General features: G+C 38.0%; 3 protein-coding genes, 1 long non-coding RNA gene and 1 pseudogene across 4 annotated transcripts; 1 reads left to right on the top strand and 4 right to left on the bottom strand.

Annotated features, from left to right (window-relative positions):
* The first annotated feature begins 27 nt into the window (after positions 1-27).
* LOC129739582 (uncharacterized) lies at positions 28-1,774 on the top strand (annotated as a pseudogene).
* A 1,368-nt stretch (positions 1,775-3,142) lies between these two features.
* On the bottom strand, positions 3,143-6,072 carry LOC129739401 (uncharacterized). The gene is made up of 2 exons (XM_055730838.1): positions 5,959-6,072; positions 3,143-4,485 (listed from the first exon to the last, which is right to left on the bottom strand). The coding sequence occupies exons 1-2, from the start codon at positions 5,968-5,970 to the stop codon at positions 3,736-3,738; spliced, it is 762 nt and encodes a 253-aa protein (XP_055586813.1). The 5' UTR covers positions 5,971-6,072; the 3' UTR covers positions 3,143-3,735.
* Positions 6,073-8,525: 2,453 nt separating this feature from the next.
* Positions 8,526-9,284, bottom strand: LOC129739400 (huntingtin-interacting protein K). Its single transcript, XM_055730837.1, has 3 exons — positions 9,010-9,284; positions 8,844-8,951; positions 8,526-8,781 (listed from the first exon to the last, which is right to left on the bottom strand). The coding sequence occupies exons 1-3, from the start codon at positions 9,157-9,159 to the stop codon at positions 8,686-8,688; spliced, it is 354 nt and encodes a 117-aa protein (XP_055586812.1). The 5' UTR covers positions 9,160-9,284; the 3' UTR covers positions 8,526-8,685.
* A 668-nt stretch (positions 9,285-9,952) lies between these two features.
* LOC129739399 (zinc finger protein 830) lies at positions 9,953-11,235 on the bottom strand. Its single transcript, XM_055730836.1, has 2 exons — positions 10,993-11,235; positions 9,953-10,896 (listed from the first exon to the last, which is right to left on the bottom strand). Exons 1-2 carry the CDS (start codon positions 11,127-11,129, stop codon positions 10,029-10,031), a joined length of 1,005 nt encoding a protein of 334 aa, XP_055586811.1. The 5' UTR covers positions 11,130-11,235; the 3' UTR covers positions 9,953-10,028.
* A 6,294-nt stretch (positions 11,236-17,529) lies between these two features.
* LOC129740296 (uncharacterized) lies at positions 17,530-22,546 on the bottom strand. The gene is made up of 2 exons (XR_008736197.1): positions 22,264-22,546; positions 17,530-21,840 (listed from the first exon to the last, which is right to left on the bottom strand). It is a non-coding gene; the product is annotated as an uncharacterized LOC129740296 (long non-coding RNA).
* Positions 22,547-22,552: the final 6 nt, after the last annotated feature.

The raw sequence follows: 22,552 nt of genomic DNA, 5'->3' as shown, positions 1-22,552 counted from the left end.
AAAAAAACCAGTCAGTTTCGGTTTCGGTCCTGGGCTGTACAGATCCGTCCGTGGTTCGTTCGCGTGGTGCGTGAATACGGTCCATCACATACCGGACCAGGAGAGTTTTGGGCATTCTACAACTATTTCTTTTTCAATAAGCTATATTTCGCTATACAGTGATTAAAAAGCACGCAAATCAAGTAAAATGCTCGATGTTAGTGCGAAGAAAGATTTACCGCGGTGATATTTTGTTGCTCGTATCAAATTGAGAAGTGAAATGTTTTCGATAGGGTTGATATTCTCTTATCTATTGCCGTTGATAACGATAACGGTCGGAAATTGGGGTATTTTCATTATTGAACATTGTAAATATTGTCAAGGAGTTCATCTATAATGTGTTTTGTTCGCAGATGGAGAATGTGGTCAGTACTTTTGTAATGTCACAACTCAAAATTGCAATAAGGTTGGCATTTACTACTGTGAGTGCAAAACGGGATTCCAGTATAACTATGAAACGGAAACTTGTGATTTCTGTCCTCCTGAGAACAATCACTGCACGATCTGCTGTGCTCCAGGTGCACGCTGCAATGCAGGCAAATGGTGTGAACGATGTTGGACAGACCAGAATGGTGAATGTATGTGAGTAGTTTCATACGATACCAGCCAGTACCGAGTTTGAAAAAAAAAATGTTCCAACAGTTCACAGGATTCGCTGTTTTTCCTCACGGCAGCACAAGTAGCACTAGCGACCGCAATGATCGTCGGAATATCAGCCTGGCAACCCTGTTGTACAAAACTTTCAGAGCTAGGTCAAGGTATGTTCATGTGTAGATCGAGGTACCACTCTTCCAATTTTTTATACGACAGACGAGCCCATATATGGTCAAGTAGTTTTTCTTACATTTTTTAGCCATATTCAGTAGATACTGTTCATAGTTTCAAACTATATTAAAGTTTGCAAAATTCAATTTTTCTCTATTAAAAAAAATAATTTGATTTTGTTGCCAAAAATCTCTTAGCAAGAGGTCAATTAAGTTATTTCTATCGAATTCATAGTTCATGCAGTATAGGATTAATGTATGTATGTCAAATTTCACCCATTATTTTTGATTGCACGAAATGTTTCCTTGTCACATAAGCATCTCTATAGAGTTGAGCGCTCACGTTAGTTTTAAACCGCCAACCTTGGAGTAAGAAGGTCTATGTATATTCAACCGTTTTTAAAAAACGTTGACTGATGAAACTTTATTTTTTTCAGGGTTCCATCAGCCCAAACGCTCAACAGTGATCTGCATCGATCCAGTCTGAGTCGGGTTTCGTTGAGTTCTCTCCAGATTAGAGTACTGCGTAGGCTGCGTGACAGACCGCCAAAATACGAAACCCGTCACAATTACGAATTCCATCAGCGGGAACGTGGAGCACAACAGCCTAATGGATCAACTGAAGAACGTCACAACACCTCGCCGGTTAACCCTCGCATGAACCACGGAGGCGAAGCCCCACCCGCATATGATACGTCTGATGTGACTTCGCTGGCGGAGTTCCCACCACCCTATTCAGAAGAACCACCGAGCCCGGAAGCAAGGATTACAACCATTGATACGTTACCAATCGTAGCCACAGGGAATCAACAAACGGTCAATGACACTACTACTACAACTGGAATAGATAATAGTGCCTATCAAGATGATCAAGAAAGTCAAGATGACACTGCCAAAGAAAAATGCCAAGTAGTGCAAAAAGACGTGATAAATGACGACGGTAGCAAAACAATACATATCTAAGACTGAAAGTAGAATGGTTTGAATTGATTTTTCTAATAGAGAAACAACCACTCGTGAAGCATTGATACAACTTTTGACCAGATATGTGGTGACGCTAGTTGCTGTTAAACACGGGGTTCGATGGCCCATACAGTGGGGCAACTTTAGGGAGATGACCAAAATGGTGCCTTGAAATGAAATGTTGTTTGGAAAAATTTAGAGTTATTTATTTTAAATTTAACCCTGTGGGGTATTGACTCAAACATTCAGTCAGTGAAACTTAGGTTTTAAATTAACAGCTGAAAAGTAATGTTGAAAACTGTAGTGAGTAAGGCATGGAGGCGTAAAGATGAATAATTGAAGAGTATTTAAAAGGCTAGATTTGTCAAGGTTAAGATTTAGTTTTGTATAATCTGCTTTGACTTCCAAAGATTTAAGAGCTCACACGAAACACGAAAACTAGTAAATTTAATGATTCCATGGCAACCGTTCTCAATTTCTCGGACATCTTACATTCGCCAGATCACGCTCCACTTGGTCTAACCACCTCGCTCGTCTTGTTCCTACCGGATTCGTAGCGAACACCTGTTTTGCAGGACAGTCGTCCGACATTCTCGCAATATGTCTTGCCTAGCGTATCCGGCCAGTCTTCACCACCTTCTGGAAACTGGGTTCGCCGTAGAGTCGCGCGAGCTCGTGGTTCATCCTTCGCCTCCACACTCCGTTCACTGAACGCCGCCAAAGATCGTTCTTAACACTTGTCGCTCGAATATTCCGAGTGTACGCAGGTCCTCCTCGAGCGATATCCATATCTCGGGCCCGTAGAGAACGAGCGTCATATACAGGTTATAGGGCTAAGTCTTCTCGACCGCAGTTGCTTGTGGAGTCCATAGTAGGCACGCCCTCCGCAGATAACTCGCCGCCGGATCTCACAGCTGGTGTCATTGTCTGTGGTCACCAGTGAGCCGAGATAGACGAAGTTTTCGACTATTTCCAGCTCGTCGCCGTCGATCGTGACCTTGTTATTACTGGACAACCGGGTTCGGTCGGTCTCGGATCCGCAGGTTTCGTTTTGGACGTATTAATCCTCAACCTAATCCTTCTTGCTTCGCGTTTCAATTTGCGATAGATCTCCTCCACCGCCGCAGATGATCTGCCGACTATATCAATGTCATCGGAAAAGCAGATAAGTTGACTGGATCTGTTGAAAATCGGGCCACGCATTTCACCCACCGCTCGTTGAATAACACTTTCTAGCGCCACGTTGAACATAATGCAGGGTACACCATCGCCTTTTCTTTTGTAATTAAAACGACTTGTTCGTTTGATGGTTAGGAATAGAATAACAAATTTTATTTTTTAACATGATTGTCATCGGTTATCACCGCTTACTACAACACTCCTCCTTAAGCGATGACACCCATAGCTTCTCGGTCCTTCTCCAGCTTCATTCGGGGTAACGGCTTCGTAAGACCATCTGCCACTTGATCGTCGGATGCCACATGTTCGATCTCCACAACTCGCCTATCCAGAAGATCTCGAATAAAGTGATGACGCAAATCGATGTGCTTGGTACGGGAGTTTGTTGCGCCATTCCGAGCAAAGGCAATCGTGCTCTGATTGTCACATCGAATAACCAGGGGACCACTTTCTTCGAATTGACCAGTAAGACCTTTCCACCAGGTTGCTTCCTGTACCGCTCCAGATAACGCCATGTACTCAACTTCAAGGCAGAGAGAACTGGGCCCATAACCTTTTGTAATTAAAACGACTTGTTCGTTTGATGGTTAGGAATAGAATAACAAATTTTATTTTTTAACATGATTGTCATCGGTTATCACCGCTTACTACAACATTTTCGAAGCTCCCTGAATGATTCGAAGAACTCGACAATTCACCCGAAATCCGCACACATCCATCCATCGTCGCCTTGATCAGTCCGGTCAGCTTCCCGGAGAAGCCGTTCTCGTCTATGATTTCCCATAGCTCGTCACGGTCGATCGTGTCGTATGCGGTTTTGTAGTCGATGAATAGGTGGTGCGTAGGGACTTGGTGTTCTCGGCATTTTTGGAGGATTTGCCGTAATGTGAAGATCTGGTTCGTCGTTGACCGTCCCTCCATAAAACACGATTCGGGACAGCACTTTGTAGGCGACATTTAGGACAGCGATCGTTCGGTAGTTCGCACAGTCCAATTTGTCGCCCGGTAGCTGTTCTATGTCCCAGATCCGGACCATCAACCGGTGTAGGAAATCGGAAAACTTGTCCGGGCCCATTTTGATGAGTTCAGCTGCGATACCATCCTTCCCAGCCGACTTGTTGCTATTCAGCTGGCGAATGGCTTCCTTAACTTCACTCATCGTTGGGAGTGGCTCCTCTGCGTCGTTATCTACGCCGGCAATATACCTTCCCCCACCGTCTTGATCTCCTGCATGTGCGCCGTTCAGGTGTTCATCGAAGTGCTGATTCCACCTTTTGATCATCTCACGATTGTCCGTCAAGATGCCTCCGTCCTTATCCCGGCACATTTCGGCTTGCAGTACGAAGCCTTTGTGGGATGCGTTGAGTTTCTGATAGAACTTTCGAGTTTCTTGGTAACGATGCTCCAGCTCCTCGAGCTCCTTCTCCACTAGGCGGCGCTTTTTCTCCTGGAAAATTCGGACTCGCTGCCTCTTCCGCTGTCGGTGATTTTCCACATTTCGACGGGTGCCTATTTGCACTACAACCGCCCGCGCGGCATTCTCTTCTGTTGAGATTCGTCTCATCGAAGTAATCGATGAGATGAATAACAACACACGCATGTTGGTGTTATCATTAACAAACAAATCAGTGTAACTATGGTTCCCTATGAATCTCTAGGGAACAGAGTAGTATAAATAGAACGCAAAGTAGAAAATAAAGTCATTCCAGTTTTAACCTCCAAATAGTTTGTTCTCTCCTTTCCACTCCGAAAGTGCTCCCTGTCCAACAGGTTATGGGCCCAGCACTGGTGGAAAGGAGGAGAAGAGTGGAATCAGTATCCAGCCAGCAAGAAGCCAATGAGAGGACGAACCAGCGCCGGGAATCCAAAGGCACGTCGTCGAGCCAGAACCGTGTGAGGTTGTCGGACCAGGAGCCTGGTAGGTCGTCGGACCGGGAAGCCAGCTGGAGGTCGGCAAGCCAGGAGACACGGGAGGGAGGTCATCGGGCAGGTGCTTTGGAGGGTCGTTGGTTTGGAGCCATTGAGAGCGGACCAGAATCACTGGCAGTTCGTCGTGCCAGGAGCCATGAAAGGTTGGCGGGCCGGTGCCGTGGAAGGTGGTCAAGTTGTAGGCAGGTGGTGGTCGTCGGACCAGGAACCTCTGGTGAACTTACGAGCCGGGAACTACGGAAGGTCGTCAAACAGGTGCCATGGAAGGGCGTCGGACTGGAACGCCAAGTGGAGGAGGTCGTCGGGATGGAGCCACTGGGAGGCGTTAGGCCTCAGGAGGAGCTTCGATTCGCTGCGAAGGGCGTCGAGCCGTGAGAAACGGCATCGGTAGCAAGAAGGGTGTCGGCCAGACGGAAGGAGGCATCGAACCGGGAATCCGTTCGGAGGTGTCGAGCCAGGGGTCCAATTGGAAGGTGGTTTAGCCTGGTATCCAATTGGAAGGCAGTCGAACCGGGAATCCGTGCGGAGGTGTCGAACGTGGAATCCGTTGGAGGTGGTCGAGCCGGGAATTCGAAGAGGGTCGTCAGGCCGCTGGGAAGGCGAAAGACCTTGAGAATGGGCTACGGACTGCAAGGAGCGTCAAGCCGACGGGAGGTTGTCGTCGAGCGAACCGAAGGCAGGTTGTCGTCGAGTGAGCCAGAAAATGGTCGTCGGGCGAAACCGGTGGAAGGTCGTCGAGCGAAACCGAGTCGTGCTAAAGGCGATAACGTTCGGTGTGTGTCGAGGAGGAGTAGCCACTTCAGGAGGAGCCACCGGAGAGATTGCAGTTGGATAACTGTTAACAGCGTGTGTTGAGGAGGAGTGTTGAGATTCGTCTCATCGAAGTAATCGATGAGATGAATAACAACACACGCATGTTGGTGTTATCATTAACAAACAAATCAGTGTAACTATGGTTCCCTATGAATCTCTAGGGAACAGAGTAGTATAAATAGAACGCAAAGTAGAAAATAAAGTCATTCCAGTTTTAACCTCCAAATAGTTTGTTCTCTCCTTTCCACTCCGAAAGTGCTCCCTGTCCAACATCTTCGTTCATCACCCTCCTACACTCCTCGTCGAACCAGTCGATCCGTCGAGTAACGTCAGCTATAGAGCTTGATTCTGTGCATCATATTAGCTCTGTGAGCCAGGTTTGGCGAAATTAACTGCTGCTTCAGTGCAGAAACTGGTATAACCCTATAAAAGCACTGTATTAGCTTTCGTTGATTCTACAGCGTTGGCGGGAAAATGCAAACGGTGTTCAAATGAGGTTCGACCATGCGAAAAAAAAAATCGATTTTTGTTTGGCTTCATTTTTCTGCCATGATACTAAATTACCCAAGTAACCATTAAGCCGTAAAACATGGCCCTTAGCTGGCATTATAGTGATATATAGAAAATGTCTCACAGAGCCGAATGGCTCTGAATACCACTTCAGTGCTGATTAAATGCCAGTTTTGGCCTGCAAATCGGCTCATATACGGCTTACGGAAAGCTGTCAACATATTTTTTCCAGTGGGTACAACCCACTGAATAAAAAGAAAAAAGAATGTTTATTTTTTGTCCTTTATCCCCTTAGGTATTTATTTTCCTATCTCCCTCTTCCCATCTTACTTCTAGTTGTTGATTTATTAGTCGACTGCATTTTTGATACAGAAACAGGAATTGAACTCTCGACCTACCACTACAGAGCATTTCTCAGCGCCTCTGCTGCTTGAACTATTTAGTTCTTTGCTTAATCTTTGAAAAATTGTCATACTTAAACCACTGATCTTAAACTGTTTCCCAAAAATGATATCATACGTTGTTACAAAAAGTGATCAATAACAACATTTTTGATAAAGGAAGGGAAAAACAACCAATCCAATCCATCCGGAAAAATTTAAGATTTATTTAAATAATTCAACACAACACAATTTTTCAAACACAATATTTCTAATATCAGTTTTAAGGAAGGAAATTCATCATTCAATGCGCATAGCTTACTTCTGCTTCTTCTGGGCCAACCGGATGGTATTCTTCGGAACATCCGCTGGTTCCGACTTTTCCTCCTTTAAAGTTTTCGTAGGTCTTTCCACTTTCTCCACTTTTCAATTCCACATCTCGGTAGAACGGAATCTTGAACAGCTCGTGGGGGATCCACCGGTACCTTTGCTGGCTTAGATTCAACTGCTTCTGCTCCCCAAACCGCTGGAACAGCTCCATCACCGGCTTTTGTAAATTTTGATTGTAAGTAGAATCCTCTGATTCAGGAGGCAGCTCGATCGGGGATTTTTGCTTCTTTTCACCTTTGTGTCTCTTCTAACACTTGTTGTTTTTTTATTTTTTTTTTTTCAAAATGTCATGCATGAAGCCGGTTATTGGCACTCAGATTTACTCTCTTAGCTTACACAAGGCTTATTTGACATTTGAATGTCGCAGTGCCTATTGGCATTTGTGAATATTCTTAACAACTAACAGACACTGAAATGCTTAAATGCAGCTCATATTTAGCTTACAGTAGTGCTTAATGGTTTGCTGGGTAGTTATATTGGCTTATTATTAAGCGGATCTCTCGGGTTGAATTTCCTTCATATTTTATGTCGGCTGAAGATGACCTGGAATCGAACTCATGACATCTATGGCTCTGACATTTGACATTGACTCTGCTTGTGAACTTGTCAGGTCCGCGTTAAATCTTTGGAGAAAAGCTCTATTTGAATCAAATTTTGAGCAAACCAGTGCCCTAAATTTTCTTTATTTGAGCATCAATCAATGCTAATGTGTTTTGGCCTTATGCCACTGTAGTGCTTACATAGTGCAAAAAAGCATTAAAGCAAGCTTTTGTGATGCCAATTTAATGCTTAGAAAACATAGCACTTGTTATTCTGATTTAGAGCTATGTTGCATTTCAAAAGCATTGTGCAAAGCTGATAAAATGCTAGTTACATTTTAAAAGAGTAGTATAATTATAATATGATGCAGCATAGCACTCGAAAGGCTGTTGTAATGCATAATTGCACTTGATGTGCTGATCAGGGTTGAGAAATTCTGCCCGTCACGATTGACCGGACTAGTTTTTTTTTATTTTCATAAACAGAACGGCTCCGTACTCAATTGACGGAACCTCACTACTCATATGACGGATGAAGCACGACGTAGTCGCGAACACAAACGATTGCTAGCGAAAACAGCAACAGTAACAACAAAAAACCACCTCCACCCCGGCTGGGGCTGAGTAAATGGCCTGGATATAGTACAGGCGACACCATACACCATGCCACAGAGGGTTGTTTGTACAATATAACTATTTCTTGCGGTTTCATGGCAATTTTAGTAAATCTCGCCTAAAGGCGGGGCTGGGCACTAGAAGGTTAATATTCTTTACCGCAATTCTTTCGAAGTTTGGAAGTTTCATTTTTATCCCATTTGGGGTCATTTACCTCGGTTTCCCGAACGCGGCTATAGAGTAAGAGCTTTACAATACCTTAGGCGTTTCGTTAACAAGCTTTCAACAGTGCTGTTTCGAATCCATTTCTACCTTACCTCAATGGCAAATTTGGCAATTGAAATTGGGTGTTTAAAGCGGAAGACTGGCATTTGGATTTCTTTCCAAAAGTATCAGACATCGGACAAATTTCAAAATTATTATTCAAATTATGAAATTTTCACTTCAGGACTCAAATATGTTTGATATAAATGGTTTCAAACGTACCTAATGGCTGGGTAGTCGAGTCGAAGTCACAGGTTCCACTAAGGTTTTAATTTACTTGTTGAAAAGGTTCAGTGCCTTTTAGTTAGTCAAGGCTTCTAAGGCAGCCACCACGTCGCCTCGATGTACCCGAAGCGTTTCTTCCGCTTTGCTGCGAGAGATCTCCATTTCTTTGATCTGAAATGTTTACGTTTCCGAGGTACAGTAAACAACTAACAGCGATACCGAACAATACTTACGATTAGCTCAATGTCTTCTTTCTTGACGTGAACTTTTTGTAATTCTCTTTCTTTGGCTAATTTTTCCTCATTTTCCTTATTTCGTTTCGATTCAAATTTGTTTGCGGCCTGAAAAAAAAAGATTTTTAATTTTAAAATTACCTTTTTATTTTTAGGTTATACATACATCTGTGATTCCTTTAGAGGTGATTTCTTTTTCTTCCGCATAATCGGTAACTCTTTCCAAATCCGCTGCCCCGCTGTCATGCTTGGAAACTTTTTTCTGCTTCTTGTCGGATCCGTCGTCGACACCGTTTAGTTCCTCCGCATCAGTCATTGCTACTTGAATTGAAAATTAAGTGGGCAGAAATTTTGCGGATTCTGCGGAACGATTCGTACTTGTGGTTAAAAAAATCAACACGAGTGCGGCGCGGCGAACTCTCAAACGAAAACAAATTTCCAAATGCGATGTTTTCGATAGAGTAACGTCAGTTTCCATAGGGTGACCAATAATGAGATTTATGATTGACTCAAATTCCGACCGCAGCAACCGCACCCGTTGTAGTCCATTATACCAATTTTAACTCCACTTTTTTTTAGAACCGGTAGGATTGCTCTAAAACTGATGAGATTTGGATCCAATTTAACGTTCGACAGTTAATGAGTGAGGTTAATAATTTTTTTAACTGGATTGGATCTAATTTCGTTGGTCCAATGCTTGTATGAATTAGACCCAAAAATAGACCACGGATACAGGTGCTCTAATATTGTATACAATAGTATCAAATGATATCCTGCATGGAACAGAACCAGATAGAATAACGGCATTACGATTTCAGGGTTAGTTTTGAAAATGTCACATCGGAATTCGGCCAAACTCTTCAGTTCGTTTTATTTGATACAAACGTATAATTCAATCCATAGCATTGTATTGTAAAGTTCATTTTACGCAAACGTGTTCTCAAACGCGAGGCTAAAATTGAACTCTGTTCTTTCACTAAATCTAAAAAAGATTTATTGAAAAAGAACCAAAGGAACAGTTGCGGGAAAAGGAACAATCAACCGCTTAAGTGAATGCTGCATATGAGCGAATGAACAACAAGATAACAATAATAACGAGAATTATGATATAAGGTAGAATGAAAATTAGATTCAGTTTCTATAACGAAGTTATTTATAAACAAGGTTTCTCCTTTACTTGCTTGACTATTTGAAAGACTTTTTTGCTCTCCAATCGGGAAACTCCTCAAAATCTTGACCATCGTCATCATCCTCATCGCTATTACCGGCTTCCTCTTTCTTTACCTCGACGACCATTCGTTCGCCCGCCTCCATAGAATGCAACGTCTTCCTGCGTACCTCATCCTTTTTCCGCTCCAAATCTAGCACCCGGGACCAGTTTCTAATTTGCTCGTCTATTTCGCTAATTTGACGCTCGGTCGTGGATTCTTCTTGCTCTTCATTGATAATGGCCATCGATTCGGTGGTGGCCTCTTTAATTTCCTTCTGAAAACGTTCCCACTCCTCGTCGTTGGGGTCCCGGTATTCAATGTTTCGCGCTTTAGCATCGGCTTTCGGATCATCGAAGAATCCTTCCGGCAGTTCTGCTTCCGGTTCCTGTGGTTGGCCTTCATCTGCAGGCTTGAGCCCTTCCGGTGGATCTTTCAAGTCTTTTGGCAACTGATTAGCGCTGCTGGCAGAAGGAAGTTTTAAGTTAACTAGGTTTTTGTTTATTTTACTTCCTGAATCAAAGAAATCAGAAGGAAGGTCCGTTTTGTTGGTTTCATTTGGAACGGCATAATTTTTCAAAATTCCTTTTACTTTCTTATTCTTTTCGGCATCATGTGCGTTTGGAGATGATGGCCTTTTGAACGAGCCTTGAAGTGATGTTGCATCCTGTTGTTGAGGATTTGAACTTACAGGTGCCGGTTGAGATCCTATTTTCTCTTTCAGCTTTTTAGCCTCTTCGATATTTTCTCGATGTTGCTTTGAATTGATGTGCACTTTCCAGACAGCTTCCGAACGCACCACTGATCGACACAAAGCACAAGTCAGCTGTCCAGATTCGTTGTACGTGTTAACAAAGACTTTAGTTAAGGAAAATTTGATTTACCTAGGTTATATTCAATAAAAAAAAAAAAAAACAATGAAATTTATTTGAAAAGGATATTTTGCAAGCGGAGAATCGATCCGATTGGTTTGTGAGCTGGTTTGTGTTTTTCCACCCGTGGCTTTAGTTTCGCTCATAATCCTACGCAGATCTTGTTGCGTATATTTTTTCTTCGCCAGTTTAAATGCAGCAGACATTTTCCGGTGTTTTATTAAAACGTTAAGAACCCAAATATATAAAAATAAACTGAGAAACTTTTTACGAAACCAATTTGTTTATAAACACTTTGAAACTCGTGCGATGTTTTTGGTCTTATCTCGAAACGTTCTGTAACGCTAGGAAGTTACGGCGTTACGGCAGGTTTTATACATGCTCCTTTTTTTTCAAAGAAAAATTAAGTAGTTTTGGTTCAAAACAGCACTTCAGTGGCAGTGGCAGCCCTCAATTTTGAGTTTGATTGGGCAATCGTAAAACTAAGTTTTGCTAGGCATACTCAATACTAAGTTCGGCAGCCGAACTCAAATTTATCCTTTTTATTCGATGGTTGTTAATTTTCAGAGAATTAAAGGAAGGTTAAAATTTGTTGTATATACCCGGATGTTGCTATTCCGGTGCATTGTATTGCAATTACAGAGCGGTGGAAAGTTTTGACACTTCTGGATGTTTCTTCACACGGGAAGTAAATAACATCCGGAGGTTTCCGGACATTCCAAGCCGCTCACCATATGATGACAATGACGGACAGAATTTTACGCTGACCCGGCGGACATTCCTTTATAGTCTTCCGGTAATTATTCCGGAACGACCAAATTTTGCGTCTTGTTTGTTGGTTGCTGTTCCGTGTCGAAGTGAACTCGCTATTGTGCATATGGTCCATTAATACAAGATTATGTGTAAAGTCTCGTCTGTATGTATCAGTATTACGCCGACAATTAGTTAAAACTTTATTTTGAAGAAATATCTGTAGAAAAGCGAAAAAATGGAAACCACGTTTGCCATTTTTGTCATTTTCGTCAACTTGTCTTTTTGTATTTTTTGTCATTTTTGTCATTTTTGTAATTTTTGTCATTTTTGTCATTTTTGTCATTTTTGTCATTCTTGTCATTTTTGTCGTTTTTGTCGTTTTTGTCATTTTTGTCAATTATGTCATTTTTGTCATTTTTGTCATTTTTGTCATTTTTGTCATTTTTGTCATTTTTGTCATTTTGGTCATTTTTGTCATTTTTGTCATTTTTGTCATTTTTGTCATTTTTGTCATTTTTGTCATTTTTGTCATTTTTGTCATTTTTGTCATTTTTGTCATTTTTGTCATTTTTGTTATTTTTGTCATTTTTGTCATTTTTGTCATTTTTGTCATTTTTGTCATTTTTGTCATTTTTGTCATTTTTGTCATTTTTGTCATTTTTGTCATTTTTGTCATTTTTGTCATTTTTGTCATTTTTGTCATTTTTGTCATTTTTGTCATTTTTGTCATTTTTGTCATTTTTGTCATTTTTGTCATTTTTGTCATTTTTGTCATTTTTGTCATTTTTGTCATTTTTGTCATTTTTGTCATTTTTGTCATTTTTGTCATTTTTGTCATTTTTGTCATTTTTGTCATTTTTGTCATTTTTGTCATTTTTGTCATTTTTGTCATTTTTGTCATTTTTGTCATTTTTGTCATTTTTGTCATTTTTGTCATTTTTGTCATTTTTGTCATTTTTGTCATTTTTGTCATTTTTGTCATTTTTGTCATTTTTGTCATTTTTGTTATTTTTGTCATTTTTGCCATTTTTGAAATTTTTTTAATTTTTGTCATTTTTGTCATTTTTGTCATTTTTGTCATTTTTGTCATTTTTGTCATTTTTGTCATTTTTGTCATTTTTGTCATTTTTGTCATTTTTGTCATTTTTGTCATTTTTGTCATTTTTGTCATTTTTGTCATTTTTGTCATTTTTGTCATTTTTGTCATTTTTGTCATTTTTGTCATTTTTGTCATTTTTGTCATTTTTGTCATTTTTGTCATTTTTGTCATTTTTGTCATTTTTGTCATTTTTGTCATTTTTGTCATTTTTGTCATTTTTGTCATTTTTGTCATTTTTGTCATTTTTGTCATTTTTGTCATTTTTGTCATTTTTGTCATTTTTGTCATTTTTGTCATTTTTGTCATTTTTGTCATTTTTGTCATTTTTGTCATTTTTGTCATTTTTGTCATTTTTGTCATTTTTGTCATTTTTGTCATTTTTGTCATTTTTGTCATTTTTGTCATTTTTGTCATTTTTGTCATTTTTGTCATTTTTGTCATTTTTGTCATTTTTGTCATTTTTGTCATTTTTGTCATTTTTGTCATTTTTGTCATTTTTGTCATTTTTGTCATTTTTGTCATTTTTGTCATTTTTGTCATTTTTGTCATTTTTGTCATTTTTGTCATTTTTGTCATTTTTGTCATTTTTGTCATTTTTGTCATTTTTGTTATTTTTGACATTTTTGCCATTTTTGTAATTTTTTTAAATTTTTGTCATTTTTGTCATTTTTGTCATTTTTGTCATTTTTGTCATTTTTGTCATTTTTGTCATTTTTGTCATTTTTGTCATTTTTGTCATTTTTGTCATTTTTGTCATTTTTGTCATTTTTGTCATTTTTGTCATTTTTGTCATTTTTGTCATTTTTGTCATTTTTGTCATTTTTGTCATTTTTGTCATTTTTGTCATTTTTGTCATTTTTGTCATTTTTGTCATTTTTGTCATTTTTGTAATTTTGGTCATTTTTGTCATTTTTGTCATTTTTGTCATTTTTGTCATTTTTGTCATTTTTGTCATTTTTGTCATTTTTGTCATTTTTGTCATTTTTGTCATTTTTGTCATTTTTGTCATTTTTGTCATTTTTGTCATTTTTGTCATTTTTGTCATTTTTGTCATTTTTGTCATTTTTGTCATTTTTGTCATTTTTGTCATTTTTGTCATTTTTGTCATTTTTGTCATTTTTGTCATTTTTGTCATTTTTGTCATTTTTGTCATTTTTGTCATTTTTGTCATTTTTGTCATTTTTGTCATTTTTGTCATTTTTGTCATTTTTGTCATTTTTGTCATTTTTGTTATTTTTGACATTTTTGTAATTTTTTAAATTTTTGTCATTTTTGTCATTTTTGTCATTTTTGTCATTTTTGTCATTTTTGTCATTTTTGTCATTTTTGTCATTTTTGTCATTTTTGTCATTTTTGTCATTTTTGTCATTTTTGTCATTTTTGTCATTTTTGTCATTTTTGTCATTTTTGTCATTTTTGTCATTTTTGTCATTTTTGTCATTTTTGTCATTTTTGTCATTTTTGTCATTTTTGTCATTTTTGTCATTTTTGTCATTTTTGTCATTTTTGTCATTTTTGTCATTTTTGTCATTTTTGTCATTTTTGTCATTTTTGTCATTTTTGTCATTTTTGTCATTTTTGTCATTTTTGTCATTTTTGTCATTTTTGTCATTTTTGTCATTTTTGTCATTTTTGTCATTTTTGTCATTTTTGTCATTTTAGTCATTTTTGTCATTTTTGTCATTTTTGTCATTTTTGTCATTTTTGTCATTTTTGTCATTTTTGTCATTTTTGTCATTTTTGTCATTTTTGTCATTTTTGTCATTTTTGTCATTTTTGTCATTTTTGTCATTTTTGTTATATGTCAATTTGCGAATTGGTCAATTTGGCATGACCTTTTTCGCAGCTAACCTAGTGCTTTTCGAATGTTAGTTTTCAGGAAATTGGCAGGAGAGCTGATAGTAGTGGCTCCAGAGAGTAACTTCAAGTTGATAAGTTTTATTTGAACAGGCCTTATCAGCTAAAGTTGTTACTACACAAGTTCTTAAATTTTATTTGCATTCCGATACAGTGGCGAATCTACCAAGCAAGCCTCTCTAATTAAAAAAAAATAAATTAAAAATTCCGATACGTAGAACAGCTGTACAAGCAAAGCCTTGAATAGTGTGTAAAGTCGACCGTTTTGAATCAATTTTTATGTTTTTCAATTGAGCCACCAGATGTCTTCAAGGACACTGGAAAGAACTGTCAAAATGGAAACAAAACAAAATAATATAAATCTATTTAGTCAGTTTTGAAGGGGTCGTATTACGTGGTATTACTATTTGACGAGTTTTGAGCAAATCGATGTTGAAGTTTTTCATACATTTCATTATTAAAATTTTAGATGTTTTGCTAATTGCTTTCAACTAGCATATAGTACTAAATATTGTACTATAGAAACGGATATGATACCACTTAGAGACGCCTAGAATCAATAAGGCTGCGTGGGACTGTTTATTTTCATCTCAACTGGATACAATAATTGGTTCCTCTGACTTGTCTAAAGTTGTTAGTTAGCTTCTAATTGAGCACGATGAAGATAAAATAAACCAGATAAATTTACCAAATTTTCAAGTTTACAAAAAAGATGTTATTTGTTGGGGCATATTCTGCGACTCGAGGGACGTGACTCACGAAATTTCACTTCTACGCCCCGACTCCAGAAAATGCATCAGGAAAGAAATTTGAGTATCGATGAGCTCTGAAGACTAATAGCAGCTCATCTGAACGAAAATTTCGAGGCTAGAGAGGCAATTTAAGCCAGCAAAATGATATGAAATTTCTCAAGTCACGTCACTCGTCACTCAAGTCACTAAGCCTTATTGTATTTTGTACCTAGAAACAAATTGTCATACTACTAAGATGTTGGTTTATTTATGTTTGAAAACATATACGGTTGCACCCCATGAGGTACTTCAAAAATTGGTTCGTAAATTTTCATCGGCGCCACAGATGGCACTGGTTCTCGACAATTTTTAACGACTTGTTTAAATAAAAGTATTTGAAATTTTCACATGTTTCTGGAATATTCTGGTGAATAGGAATGAGAAATACCGGATATTGCGCTTGCTTCCAAATTACATTACTTATATGAATAGATATTCTCAAAATGTTGAGCTAAATGAATTAGATGATTACTTTAGTTTCAGATATGAGTGAACTGAAAAAAAATGATAAAAATAAACAAACGACAAATAAATGCAAAGAATTAAATCCTTCCCCGGTTCATTATTTCGAAGAATCGAATGAGACATGTGAATAATGGAATTATCCCCGGGTAGCATGCTAAAGGGTGATACGGTCAAAATTTGGTCAATATCAACTTGACGTATTTCTTTCAATTTTGCATTTAAAAAACCTGAACACCCCTCATTTTGAAGGTGTGTGTGTGTGTAGAATGTTGCTCCTATTTCAATTTTGGAATTCACTCTTCAGTTGTCAAAATTCCGTCCAAGGAAGAAGAGCCGCGTATCAAAATTTTGCTCGCGCATCACGAAAATCCGGGCTACTTGCACGCAAAGCTGTCAAAATCGCTAAAAGTTGCCAAATCAACCGTTACAAATGTAATCAAAGTGTTTGGGGAACGTTTGTCGACAGCCAGGAAGTCTGGATCGGGGGGGAATCGAAAACCGGAAGCCGCTGAGACGACAAAGAGAGTTGCCGGTAGTTCCAAGCGAAACCATAACCTCTCTCTCCGATATGCCGCAAATAAGCCGGGTGTATCGTCTACAACCGTGCATCGAGCCAAAAAACGAGCCGGACTATCGACTTACAAGAAGTTAGTGACTCCAAATCGCGATGATAAACAAAATACGACGGCTAAAGCGTGATCCCGGAGGCTGTACACGACGATGCTGACGAAGTTTGACTGCGTGGTAATGGACGACGAAACTTACGTCAAAGCCGACTACAAGCAGCTTCCCGGACAGGAGTTTTATACGGCAAAAGTGAGGAGAAAGGTAGCAGATATTTTCAAGCACATGAAACTGTCAAGGTTCGCGAAGAAATATCTGTTTTGGCAAGCTATCTGTACCTATGGCTTGAAAAGCAGCATTTTCATAGCTTCCGGGACTGTTTGAATAAACGTCTGCTGCCTTTCCTGAAGAAACACGGTTGTTCCGTATTGTTTTGGCCGGATTTGGCATCTTGCCTTGGCCATGGAGTGGTACGCCGCCAACAACGTGCAGGTGGTTCCCGAGGACAAAAAACCCTCCCAACACGCCAGGGCTCCGCCCAATTGAGAAATACTTGGCTATTGTCAAGCGGAACCTAAAGAAGACCAAAAAAACTGCTAAGGACGAGCAGCAGTTCAAGGCAAACTGGCTTTCTGCGGCGAAGAAGGTGGACAAGTTGGATGTACAAAATCTGATGGCAGGGGTTAAGCGTAAGGCCCGGCATTTCGGATTTGGAATAGCGGAAGCCTAACTTAATATTTTTCCTGAATTTTATACTAATTAAACTTGAAAAAGTAATTTAATTTGATTTTTTAAATAAACGATTTCACCGATTTACACGCGTTTTCCCTTGACCAAATTTTGACCGTATCACCCTTTAGTCTGAAGAGATCACATAAAACCCATAATAACTGTCAGCATACCAAAATTTTGTTCCGAAGAGATAAAAAATGCCACCTGGGTCAAAATATGTCCGGGAATCTAAAAATTCCAAACTGTAACACCTAACGTCCTCTCTGGAGCCACTACTACCAATTCCAAAGTTGATATTTTTTTTTCTGTTTCGGATTCAAATAAAACAACACTGATCTCGGCCTGTTTATCGTTAGTTTATGTAAAGTAAATATGTTTTTATTAAAAGTTTTAAGTTCTGTAAAGTGATACATCTTAGCTAGTATATATTTTACTTTTTATTCATACTTTTTTTTTTGCTCAAAATCCATACTTCTATGCGGCGATAGGTTCTGGTATTCGGTTTTCTTTTTCGCTTTGTTGGTTTTATTAGATTCCGCTGTTCAATTGTATTCTTACTTCTTTTCCTACAGTCGTATTTTGCATGTTCCTAGCTTTGAATGTGTGGGTTTAGCTTTACTCCGTCGTTCGCCAACACAATTGAAGTAGTAGTTATTTTCTTGTTTAAATCTGTGTTTATTAGTAGTTTTATCATTACTTGCCGTTTTTGTTACTTTTGTTTTCACTTGTAAGATTTTCCTCCTTCTGTGTTTGTGTGAGTGATTTTTATTAGTGTGTATTTGTGTGTGTTCATCATTTGTTTACTTTGTTTCAACGTTCGTATAAAATAAACTTTAAGAATAGAATACAGCGCGTTGTTTTTGTTTGCATTTTTTTTTGTTTGTTTTCATTTCATAAATAGGAGATAGAACAAGAATATAGTCTTTGATTTTGTTTGTCAAATTCATTTTTTGTTTTTCGCGATGTGGTTTTATTCTTATTGTTTTAGTGTTTTAAGTAGATAGAAAATAGTTAGATAGCATTCTATTCATAGTTGTGTACCTCAAATCTGGGGTCAGTAAATAAAAGCAGTTTTTATGTTCATATCTCTTCGATTTCGAGAGCCGTTATTCAGCTTCAGTTATTTCATTCACTTTCAACTTTTGTGTTGATTTGCGATGATTTTTCTAATTTAAAAACATTTAAAAAATAAAAAGCATGAATACTCGGCAATGGGTTAGTGTATGTGATTTTTGATTGTGTCTGTGTGAATCTTATGGTGAATAATCCAAGAACTGTATATACTATACCTAAATAGGTTACTGCTAAATGAGCAAAACGTTGTAATTTTGAAATTCTTCCCCAAATTTCAAAATTTGAACGTTTTGAACTCTGGATCTGTTACTAGCTTCTCTAATCATTGTTAGGTATTAATTGTTACAATCGATTTAAGCTAATCTTTTCACGCTCCTAAGCCTAACGCCATTTTTGGTGACAGCGTTATTTCTAGTTGACTACTGAATATTTCTATTTTTTTTTGTATTCATATATATATTTTTACTTTTGGATCATAACACTAGAAAGGATTTATTTCAAGTTTTAAGGGATTTTGATTCAACACTTAAATGGTAATACAAAATTTCTTTGTGTGGCCGTTTGTGTTCATTCAAATTATCATTGTTCATTGTGCTCATCCATCGTGTATTGTTGATTGGCAAATCAAATTTTATTCTTATTATTATAAAGATAAGTTTAATTTTTCGGTCTAGGGTTGTTTTGTTTTTGTTAAGTTGATTTTCAAGCGGTTAGCATTTTCTTTAAATATTATTTATTCAATATAATGATTTCGATTTTACTTTCAAGTTTATTCGTTAAAGCATTTTTCATGGTTCATTGTTTGGTCATGGTTAATTCTAGTTTTTTTTTGTAGTGAAGTACAAATGAAATCGAAAATCTAAGATGAGAAAACACAAACCGAAGCTGGGTATGGGGACTGAGTTATTTTAACAATTCGTTCACAACAAACGCCTTAAACAACTTCTGCTATCTGCAATGTCAGCGGGAGCTTTTTAATTTTTGATTGTATGTGTATTGTGGTGAATGTGTGAGTATAGTTTAACAGTGTGTCAGTGAAAATGCAATTATGTGCGGACAGTTTGCTCATTTTCGCAGCGTTCTTTCCAAACGGAAAGATGCGAAACAACTAGAAAAATCGAACATCAAGTCTCCACTCATCGAATAGACTGGTCCATTGTCAATGGCAAAGAACGAAATATTTCTCCGAAAATCTTCCCCTATTTTTGGAGAAACATTCCAAAGTTGGCGCCGTGGATTTTCCCGTTCGGTGGTGAATCACTGATCTAGTACTCATTCTCTGTTGATTCACGTTTTACTTTCGTTTTTGTTTACTATTTGTTACCTCTACACCGCTTGCTTTGGCGAAGGAAAACAATATTTTTGAGGCAAGTTATTTTTTTTCTCTTGTTACGGTTTGTAAACATTATGCTAGAAATAGATTTGTTTTATTTTTTAATATCACATGCGCTCCTCACTTGAGAAATTTTTATTTGGTTTTAGTTTCGTGAGATAACAAAAGCTCAGTTGAAAACAGCGGGAAAAGAATGCAATAAAATCTGAATAATATATTTTATTATTATAAAAAGGTTGAAGAATTCTTTCATCCTTAAGAGGGGTGTTTTATTCTATCTTATATTTTTGATCCTTGCTGCCTCTAAGGGGCATTCTAACTTTTATTTATATTTCTGCACCAATATTTGGTGTAAAGCAGTCATTGTTGATGTCATACTTTCAACACTAGTTCGATTTCCAATCTCGACACCTGTCGCTGTCAATAAATTCAATGTTTGTAGCTGATATTTGTGGCGATAATGCTGCCATCTATCGTGTGAGCCACGACTCACCAGTATCAATGAGAGCTTGCGTGGGATTAAAATCAGTTGCAGATGGCTACTAAAAAGTTCAGGCTTATGCATTTCAACAACTTCAATGCGTGTTGGCTAAAACGTGTTGCATTTTAATCAATGATGTTTTATTTTTTCTGCGATTCAGCGGCCATTTTTTTTTCTTCTAGACTTTGGATTGTCATATTGTGTATTGATAGGTTTTTTTACGAAACTCGAAAAAATAGTATTATTGATACACCTAAAATGTAGCGCATAAATTTGCCTTGTCATTGTACCTATCGCGATGTAAAGCTGTACTGCATGTTTCAAGTATTGTAGAATATCTTAGATTTTTACTCATTTTCTAACTGGACTCGACTTACTAATGAAGGAAAAAGGCTACAGTGTATGGATACGTTTGCTAGCGGGTTACCTCTCTCTGGTTGACTGCTAATGTTAATAGGTTTTTATTAAAGCTAAACTCTTCTTTGTTGTTGTTGTTTTTTCCATAGTAAGACGATGCAGTTCGAAGCGAACAATTTCAGCGAGATAAACGAAAAAATTTTCCACCTTTGGTTCGCAAATAATTCATCGTTTTCTACTTTTATTTGGATCTCTGGAAATGTCACACTACTATAATTTGAAAAAATACGTCTTCTAGCACTACGCGCACCTTATGGTATTCTGACGCAGACGAATTTTTGTTGCTACGGAATTGAATTTGGATTTTATTTAAATTTGAAGCCACTATGTATCGGGACATTGCTACGATATGACGATGATTCTTTGCGCTTTTCGACGCTTTGCTTCTAGCACCACACCTGGGTCGTTTTCTATCTTCAATGTAGGATTTATGTTTGGGGAAATTGATTCCACAGTATTATAAGGAAAGCTTTTTCTCTTGTTCGGTTGTTCCTATAAAGTTATTCTTATCTGAATTCTTGGAAGATGCTAAGGAAATGTCACTAGAAACAGCTACGATATATCTTGTGTAATTGGTTAAATTTGTTGATCTCTATATGTTCTATGACCGATTCTATTCCACACACAATGGGATAGACGTTAGAATGCGCGCGTGTTCTAAGTATTTGGTTTGTTCCTTTGAGTTTCATGGAAAAGGTTCTCTCTTTTAGGAGGAGGGCACTCTCACCCATCACCTTCAGCCCTCCTGGTAAGCAACGCTGTAAGAATTTGATTTTGTTCGTTATAGTTCAGTAAAAAGATCACTTGAGAAGTTTGATTCACATTTTTGTTTAGTTTTTCCTATATTTCAAATAGTGTTCCTAAAAATGACGGTGCCTAGGACTGCGTTTCTTTCAAATTGTTTTCTTGGCCTACAGATGTTAATTCCTAGAATAAATTTTCTTAAAGTCGTATTACACACACAGTTCATGCTTAAATGGTCCCTAGCAAGTCGTTGGATGAAAGAGAGATCTAGTACTTCATTAATGTATTTATCTTTTGCCGCTGTATCGGTACATCAAAGTTCTTTCCATTATTATTAACATCGGGCAATCAACTGCCTTTTCTTGTAGAAGATTTGTTTTTCTTAAAATTTCAATTATTTTTCATTCATTAGTCACGGTTATGCTGCGAGAAACGGTTACTGGAATCTAGGTTCGGATCTCGGAAATCTCTACGGTGACGTTCTCGTTCTGGTGAGCTCCATGTCCATGTCCGGCTGCTGCACCGTTGTCCTTGGCGTGCTGGCTGCGATTGGAGCGAGTTGAAGTGGCCGAGGCATTACTACTTCCACGGGAACCTCGGCGGGAACCTACTTGGCAAATTATGTTCAGCAATTTTACGACGGTCGCCATACATTTTATGGGGAGAAATCGATGCATAAAAGGTATTTTGAAGAGAAAGAGAGCAAGAAAACATACAAAATGGAATGGAAGTTTAGAAAAGTTAGCTTAAACTGACACAACTTAACAGATGAGTGGAAGAACCATTCAACGGGAAAACGTGTCTACAATTGTTTATGGTTTATAATAGTATTTAATCTAGAGCAAAGTAAAGGGTTCGATTAGAAAGGGAACAACACAGCAAACCTACATAGTAGTTCAACCAGATTCAGTTTTTCTCCAATTACTTGGAATGGGTGCAACAGAAGACCGAGAGTTTTTTTTTTGTACATATGTAGAAACTATTTGACTAAAGGAAAACAAGTTGCAATCGTATTTTTTTGATCATTTACCGTGTCCATCTCTAAGAGCTATTCGGTCGGAGAGCGAACGCAATTACATCGCTTGGTGGCGCGATGTTTTCGGCAGGCTTGCTATAAAAGCACCAAAAATATATGTGATTGGAAAAAAATGGTTTGATTCGTAAGATTTGCGCTCAATGTAAATATACACAGCAATAGGAGAAAATGATAGAAGGAATGTATCATTCCTGCTCGAAGAAAAACAAACAGACAAACAAATGATAAACGGATTAAACTAAGACAGAGCGACACGTAAGACGTTCAGGACAGTGGCATTCCT

Source organism: Uranotaenia lowii, chromosome 1 (assembly GCF_029784155.1).
Source record: "Uranotaenia lowii strain MFRU-FL chromosome 1, ASM2978415v1, whole genome shotgun sequence".
In the NCBI taxonomy this organism is placed as follows: Eukaryota; Metazoa; Arthropoda; class Insecta; order Diptera; family Culicidae; genus Uranotaenia; species Uranotaenia lowii.
This window is presented reverse-complemented; position numbering and strand designations above follow the sequence as displayed.

Bases quoted from the DNA above. Each gene is read 5' to 3' on its own strand.
- LOC129739399 (XM_055730836.1), bottom strand. From the start codon at position 11,129: ATGTCTGCTGCATTTAAACTGGCGAAGAAAAAATATACGCAACAAGAT. The intron at 10,897-10,992 runs ATATCCTTTTCA...CTTTGTTAACAC, and splicing joins ATCGATTCTCCGCTTGCAAA to GTACAACGAATCTGGACAGC.
- LOC129739400 (XM_055730837.1), bottom strand. From the start codon at position 9,159: ATGACTGATGCGGAGGAACTAAACGGTGTCGACGACGGATCCGACAAG. The intron at 8,952-9,009 runs GTATGTATAACC...TTTTTTTTTCAG, and splicing joins CCTCTAAAGGAATCACAGAT to GCCGCAAACAAATTTGAATC. The intron at 8,782-8,843 runs GTAAGTATTGTT...TAAACATTTCAG, and splicing joins AAGAAGACATTGAGCTAATC to ATCAAAGAAATGGAGATCTC.